The sequence below is a fragment of the Psammomys obesus genome, unplaced genomic scaffold (genome assembly GCF_907164565.1).
Source record: "Psammomys obesus unplaced genomic scaffold, mPsaObe1.curated_primary_1811, whole genome shotgun sequence".
Taxonomy (NCBI): Eukaryota; Metazoa; Chordata; class Mammalia; order Rodentia; family Muridae; genus Psammomys; species Psammomys obesus.
Window position 1 is genome coordinate 1,243,369 of NW_026596353.1, and position 8,240 is coordinate 1,251,608.

The 8,240-nt window shown below is 48.5% G+C and overlaps 1 protein-coding gene across 1 annotated transcript in view; it reads right to left on the reverse strand.

The window, feature by feature from the left end:
- Eps15l1 (epidermal growth factor receptor pathway substrate 15 like 1) overlaps positions 1–8,240 on the reverse strand; it is a 70,559-nt gene that overhangs the window by 31,033 nt on the left and 31,286 nt on the right. The window contains exons 11-13 of the mRNA XM_055597309.1: positions 7,356–7,492; positions 5,883–5,943; positions 4,885–4,967 (exon numbers count right to left, since the gene is read on the reverse strand). Coding sequence (XP_055453284.1) covers positions 4,885–4,967; positions 5,883–5,943; positions 7,356–7,492 — 281 coding nt within the window. The remainder of the gene's footprint in view (positions 1–4,884; positions 4,968–5,882; positions 5,944–7,355; positions 7,493–8,240) is intronic.

Below are 8,240 nucleotides of genomic sequence, written 5' to 3' on the forward strand. Positions count from 1 at the left end.
CACACACACACACACACACACACACACACACACACACACACACACACGTAGTTATCCCCCGAGTTCCATATGAGTGCCATGATATTCCCAAAGAAATGGCAATTTACTTTTTTTAAATCTTTTTTAATATATATTATTTATTTATTATGTATACAATGTTCTATCTGCATATACACTTACACGCCAGAAGAAGACACTAGATCTTATTATAGATGGTTGTGAGTCACCATGTGGTTGCTGGGAATTAAACTCAGGACCTCTGGAAGAGCAGGCAGTGTTCTTAACCCGTGAGCCATCTCTCCAGCCCAGAAATGGCAATTTAAAAAGAGAAGCCACTTGTTAGCTGAAGATGTGAGTGTTGGAACCCTTGTGCTGGAGCCCACGTGCATTCAGGCTTGGTTCTGTGGTTTGAAATGCAGAACCCTGGGGAGAAGGTGTGGTGTGGCTGAGGCTCCCAGTCTTGTGGTGCTCTCTGGGTATGAGCTGCTTCCTGGGACAGGACTCCTGACTGGGGAAGCCCTGAGTCACAGGTAGGATGATGAGAGCCTGGGCATTTCTATTTCCTAATCCACACAACAGGGTAAGAGAGATGAAAGGGCATGCTTAGGATACCTGGTGATACTCAGGACCCAGTGCTGCCTGATCCTCCAGCTGGCTGCAATGTTTCAGGCCAGCCAGATTTGTCAACTCCCCCTGGGACTTAAACTCACCCAACTATCTGCTACCTTGAAAGGGACAGGCTTGACTGTGTCAGCCTAGCTTCCCTCATAGCAAAGGGTTCCATCCTGTCCAGTTCTACAATGCCCAGGCAACATTCCAGTACCAATTTTGTTTCTGTTATTATTTTTTTCAGTCTTTTTTCCTTTTTTTTTTGTCTGTGTAGCCCTGCCTGGCCTGAACTCATTATGTAGACCAGGCTAACCTTGAACTCACAGAGCTCCACCTGCCTGTCTCCCAAGTGCTTCTAGCCCCAGTTTCGATGATTTTAGGTTTCCCAGTCTTTGGGATCTGGCTCTTTCTACTCAAGCAATGAATTTAAGACAGGCTGCTATTTTTAGAAAGGTTTCTGTAAGACCTAGGAACTGGGGAGGTACAAGGTATGCTTCCAACGGTAGCAGGCACTCGGGGGCAGGTGTGAGCTAACCACTGCAACTGCCCCAGAACCTTGCCAGTGTAGGTTGCTCAGACCTTCTGAAGAGCAGTTTTGAGGAACAGCCATTAAGGACTAGTGGTGTGGCTCAGGGCAGAGTCCCCTCCTTGGCATACAGGGGACCCTGTGTTCCATCAGCACCAATGCAAAACTTTTTTACAAAAGAAAACAAAAGCACGTGCTAAGGTTGAAAGTCACTGAAAACAGGCTGACACCCACCTAACTACTACACAGGTGGCCTCCCTTTTAGGTTCCGGTAGAGGGAAGGTGAAAGAAGTTAGACTTGTTTATATTCCGTGTGCTGTATGAACACACTTTAGGGAACTTACTTTGATTTCCTTTTTGGCTGGAGTGCTGGGTTGAACCCAGGGCCCTGATCATGCTCTGCAGGCTCGTGCCACTGACCATACCTCCAGTCGGGGGGATGTCACTGAGGCTCAATAACTGCCTAGAACAGCTGCGGACCTGTGCTGGTTAGTTTTATGTCAACATGACACAAGTTCAATTCATCAGAGAGGAGGGAGCTCTCATTGAGAAAATAACCTCCATGAGGATGTAAAGCCTGTAGGGCAGTTTCTTGTTTAATCGTTGAGTGGGAAGGCCCAGCCCATTGTAGATGGTGCATCCCTGGGCGGTGCTCCTGGGCTCTTTAAGAAAGTGACTGAGCAAGCCTTGAGAAGCAAGCCAGTAAGCAGCACCCCTCCATGGCCTCTGCATCAGCTCCTGTTCCAGGTTCTTGCCCCATTTGAGTTTGTGTCCTGATTTCCTTTGGTGATGAACAATGATGTGGAAGCATAGGACAAACCAACCCTTTCCTCCCCAAGTTGCCTTGGTCATGGAGTTTTATCATAGGAATAGTAACCCTAAGACAGAGCCTGGTGCTGCCTGAAGGACTCCCAGAGATGACTGCTGGCATCAGAGCCTGCTGTCACTTTTCTCAGCAGCACTGTGCAGAGGTAGGACACTCTAATTCTAGGAGTGAGGAATGGCACACATTGCTGCCCCACCCTGCTCAGGTGCGGAAGGGCTGGTGGTGATGGTTAAAAAAAGAAAAAAGAAAGCTAAGAGAGAGAGAGAGAAAAAAAAAAAAAAAAAACAAACCCTTGCCACTCTACTTTCATTTCCCTTCAGATTTATTTATACCATGTTCTTGAAAACTAGCATAGTAACCAGAGAGGAAAATCAGTGGGGGTTGGGGGCAGGGCAGGCACAGCCTTCAAGTGTCACGAAGTCAAGAGTCCTGGGATGGTGCACAGTGCATGGGACAGGATTTTCCATAGTTGTAGCAATCCTGGCCTGGTGCCGAGCACAGGAAGTGGGCCTGGCTTTCCTATGCTAGCTGCAGGGGGAGAGGACAGGCCTGTAGGACTTCCTCAGGAGAAGGGGGCCTGCTCAACTGGAGGGCAGCTGGGCAGAGAGACATGGAAGGCTAGGTAGGGGTGGCAGCTAGCACCTCTTCCAGCCTGGAATCCTAGTGCCTGGAGAGCAGCCCAGGCCCCAGTCCACAGCCACGTGCATGGCCACTCTCTAAAGACTTTCAACTTACTAATACTTCTACATGTGTATTCCCATAGCCCTGTCACTCCCTCCAACTGCCTACAAACCATTTTTTTCCCCCAGCTAGTTCCACTCCTATGTTTTTGGTTTTCTTGTTCTTTCTGTGACTCATGAGCTTATTTAGAGCTGCTTACACAAGTATAAGCAACCAGCCAGGGGCCACAGCACTGGCTGATTCCTCCCCATCAGCAACCTACAATCTTGGACACCTTGGACACTTGCTCAGGCCTTTGCTGAGGCTGACAATGAGGAGGAAACAGGTTCCTGGCTAGCTGGAAGGAGCCCACTGTAGACAGCCCTGGTCACCAGCCCTTGTAGGCTGCTGCCCCCACGTGGCCAACATATCCTGATTGCAGGTACTGGGTTTCCAAGGCTCACAACTGCCTCTGCCTCTCTAATGTTAGGTGTTGCAGGAGGCTCCTGAGTGTACCAACTGCAGGCCTCTTGCTAGAAGCCAGGCCTTCCTGTGTATGTTTGTCACTGTGCTGAGAACCTGCAGCATGCCAAGTGTTTCTGGGAAGCTACATGCCACATTGCATGTTGCTACTGCTGCCAGCCTTGGGCAGCTGAGAATCACTGGGGCAGTTGGTAGGTGAGGGAAGGGACCCCATGATAGGTGCTGGCTGCCATCTATGCTTGGTCTTCATCTCCTGCGGTTCCACACCTGAGGGTCCACCCAACCTCACACTGAAGAGAAAAACACTGCGTCTGTACTGAGTACACAGGTGCAGCTTCACTCCTGCTACCTACCATGGAACTATGTACATAGCTCGCACATCCTGCAAGACACCTGAAGGCACCACAGGGTATGGAGTCACATCACAGGAGGACTGCCATCGAGGATTATGATGTCCCCTGGGCATCATGCAACCCATCTTTACGGATACCAAGGGAGGCCTGCACCCTCAGAACTCTATCCCACCGCCTCCTTCAGGTGGAAAGAACCAAGAGGGGACAGGACTGCCACCCTGTGACTCCTTCACCACTGCCTGGCCACATTCGGAGAATGGATTCTGCTAGAGAAACCACGCCTCATGAGGAGCACTTGCAAGGCACAGCAACCATTCTAAGGACAGATGTGTTCCCTGCCAGAGGACAGAAGCAGAGTAGATGAGGGAGCTGGGACAGGTGAGTAGGGTTGTCCTTACATGTTTGCCACCACAGCTGGCTTGACTTCTTTATTTATTGCCAAAGGTGACACCAACATACATCAAACCAACTGACACAATACCCCTAGTGTACTGTGACTTAGTCCCTTCCCACCAAGACCATGACTCCAGCTTAGCAAGGTCTTGCTAAGGATGAACCCTACTGCTTTCCTCTCAGACAGGTCTAACACCCTGTGTGGCCCAGGCTGGCCTCCAAGTCACAGAACAGTCCTCCCACCTGAGCCTATCAAGTGCTGGAGGAAGATGTGCACCCAAGCCCAGCTTTGAGCTGCTCTTCTTGACCAGTTCATCTGGGGTGCTACCTGCCAGCTGATCTCTTGCTGAGCTCAAGATGTGGCTCTCTGACCACATCCATCTTGATGAATGACACCAGTCACAGTGCAGTCCAGAGACAGAGCAGGTAGGCAAGCCTTTCAGAGGTCCCTATTTAACACAGGGCTATGGCTTTTGTCCTTGATGAGCACAAGCTATATTCATGTGACTATTTATTCACATCTACTCTGAGCTTGCCATCCAAAACCCTCTAGAGTTTGGTCCCTGGAGGCTTCAGGCATTTGTATGGTCAACTTTATCCATATACTTCAAGCCTGAGGCCTGTTAACCTGGCCTTCTGTGATCAACATGTCTATCTCTTCCTTTCCTAGGGCCTTGGCAGACAGAAAAGTGTACTGTCTCAGGCCACTGCCTGCCCTTGAGTGTGCTTGGCCACAGAGGAGCTGACTTCATGCCCTGAGATCTGATCCTTGTGTGATGCTAGTGAGAGCAAGATGAGCAATGGTTGACAGCACCAAAGGGACTTGGGCCATGGCAGCATGTATACAAGGTAACATATCCTATCCCAGGTCAGGGGTATTTTCCAGACCCTGCCCACTCACTGCTATGTAAGGTTGTACTCAAGAGTATGAAAAGTACAGGAACATACGTATGTGAGAGCAGTTATGCCTAGCCACCCACACAAGAGGCATGTGGACACAGGCCATGGCTGAGACTCCTTGGGAGGGGCCTTACCTTGGACATCTGGCTGAAGTCAGCAAAGCCCTCGGCACTGCTGAAAGAGCTGCTTCCAAAGGGGTCTAGGGTTCCGAAGGGATCTGTGAGTGGCACCAACAGGGTTGTGGTTATGGTCTGAGCAGATATGCCTAAGGGTCAAGGGTCAATTCTAGGGTCCAGGAGCAAGAGACTCAGGGCTGTGACCGTGTCTGTGAAGATAGCTCTTGTGGGGGCAGTGGATCACAATGATTAAAGGAAGGGTCAGTTCCTGTCTGAGCCTGCCGTCCCACCAGTCCAGGAGAAGCAGGCATGATACAGATGAGATGACAGAATGAGACATTTAAGGGTAGCCATTTATAAACGTATAGGGTTAACAGCTGGGAGAGACTCTCTCTTCTTTAAGTCTCACTCTGTAACCCAATGGAACTTACAGAGATCCCCCTACCTCTGACTTCTGATTAGTAGGATTGTTAAAGTTGTATACTATCATGCCTGGTTCTGTTTTGAAACTAGTGATCCTCAGTTTTCCAGTGCTGGGATCAGACATGAGTGATACCATGCTTGGGAAACTGGACTGTTCATTTCATTAAGAACAATGAGCAAGTCCGGTGTGGTGGCACACACCTGTAATACCAGTACTCTGGGAGGCAGAGGCGGGCAGATTTAAGGTCAGCCTCGTCTACAAAGCAAGTCCAGGACAGCCAGGACTACACAAAAAAACCTTGCCTTGGGAAAAAAAAGAAAGAAAGAACGCATGAACGAACGAATGAACAACGAACAATGAGCAAATGGTCCTCACGGCACTGGGCTTAACAAAAAGATTCCTACTGTCTGGAAGGATGCCAGCTACTGTAAGGGATGAGATTAAGGCAGGGGGTATGGGGGACTACAACACATTCACTTTGGCCTAAGAGTCTCAGGCAAGGACCTGAAAGTTCCATCTGAGGCTACACTAATCTGGAGGATTACTGAGGGGTGATGTGAGCTACGGAGGTCAGGAGCTTCAAAAGTCTCACCTGATCCTTTCGAGGAGATGCTGGAGGATGAGAAGGGATCACTGGACTCAAATGGGTCGAGCTGAGGGAGAAGACAGAAAGAGTTTATTCTGCCATCTAGCCACTCAATTTCCCTAACAATTTCAAATGCCATAAATACCTCGGGAGGATGGGTGACTTAGACAACCCTGGACAGTGTAGGATAACCCCCAACAGATGCCCTGCTGCAGGTAACACTAATGAATTCTATGGTCCCCACAAATTACCAATGAACCAAAGGCCTGAGAATCGAATCACAGCCACATACAGACAGTATTAAGATGTGGCAGAAGGGATGAGGGTGGAGCTCTGCCCAGGATTCTTCAGTGAGAGGTAGTATTGCTCAATAATGGGAGGAAAGTCTTGTCGTCCAAATGACATATGCTTGGCCCATTCTATGTCTACTTAGCTTGGTGGTACATGCCTTTAATCATAGTACTGGAGAAGCAAAGGCAGATCTCTGAGTTTTAGGCCAGCCTGGTCTACAAAGAAAGTTTCAGGACAGCTAGGGCTATACTCACTGAGAAACCTTGCCTCAAAAAAGCCAAAAATAAATAAACAAACAAATAAGTAAGTAATAAAAGAGTACCTAACTCTTTTAAATTTACACCTGTCATCCCAGTGCGCAGAAGGCCAAGGCAGGAAGATTGGTGGATCTTTGAGGCCAGCTGGGACTACCCAGAGAGACTATGCTTCAAAAGGAATACAGAGAAATAAAGAAGAGTAAGAGAACCAGATATAACCCATCAAAGCAAAAATGACAACACTCCAGCACTCTGAAGGCGGAGGGAGGCAGGCAGGTTTCTGTGAGTCCCAGGCCAGTCAGGGATATACAGAGAGCACCTATCTCCAAAAAAAAAAAAAAAAAAAGGTCAAAACAGTTACAAGCACTGGCTACCCTTCCAGTGGGCCAGAGCTGGGTTCCCAGCAGCACCCACATGGTGGCTCACAACCACCTGTAATTCGAGGTCCAGTGATCTGACACTCTCTTCTAGCCTCCATAGGTAACAGGCACTCATGTGGTACACAGACAAACATGCAGACAAAACATCTATACAAATAAAATAACAACTCTTTAAAATCTTTTTTTTTTTTTTTTTGCTTCACTCTCCTGAGTAGATAGGACAACAGATGTGGCCACCATGCCCAACTACATGTTTTGCTGTAGAAGATGGAGTGGAGGTGGAAGCACAGGACCACAGCAATGGAAAGGGGCTGGAAGGGACAAGAGTTATTTGAAAAGCCGCTGTGGCTCCAACTTGGAGCTGTAGTACCCTGGCTCACAAGTCAGGACTTGGCAATGACAGCACAGAAAGCCACTTCACCAACCAGGAAGAGACCAGGCTTGTAATCATAGCTCCTGGCCATGCAGGCCAGCCTCCCCCAACACTATGAACCAATCCCAACACACATCAGATCAGACTCTGTCAAAGGAGCCCTGCAGAAATCGCTCACCTTTGAAGGTAAGGAGGAGTTCTTGGTGAAAGGGTCTGAGGTAAACGGGTCATTCTTTGTCTGTTTCTTGAAGAAGTCATCACTGGTTGAGCTGTGGAATGGGTCACTTTCTTTGAAAGGGTCCCCTCCAAATGGGTCTGGAAAAAGAGAGCACAAATGGTAAGCAATGACACCAGGGAGATTTATGAAAGGACAGCGGTGGGGAGACACAAGGAGAGCACACCAGGGACAGAGGGCTCAGGATGTGGTAGAAACTCTGGTGACTGAAGTCGGTTGTCCAGGGGTCAGAATGGGGACAATGGCCACAGGTTAGGAGAACCTTCTTTGATTTACTCCAATCTTCTACAATTCTACACATCTATCAAAGGCTTTACTGGGCAAGAGAGACAGCAAAATGGATGTAAGCGTTTGTTGCCCACCCTGACAGACTAACCCACATGGAGGAAGATAACTGACTCCTCCAAGTTGTCCCCAACCTCTACATGTCACTCTTGTCTCTCGTGCGTGCGCACGAGCAAGGACACACACACCAATATTTAAATAAAAGTTTCATGAGACAGGATCTTGCTATGTTGACCTGCCTCTGCCTACTAAGTTACTGGAGTGCTGGGATTAAAGCTGTGTGCCACCAATGGCCAGCTTATAAAATTTTTTTAAAAGAAGAATTCTGTGGTGTACACATTATGCTCTGTAGTAAAACTGCATTTAAAAATAATAACCAGGGAATAAAAAAATAGCTCAGCTGTTAAGAGTATTGGCTGCTGTCAGAGGACCTGGGTTCAATTCCCAGCACCCACATGGCAGCTCACAACTGTCTGCAGCTCCAATTCCAAGGAATCACACACACACACACACACACACACACACACACACACACACACACAC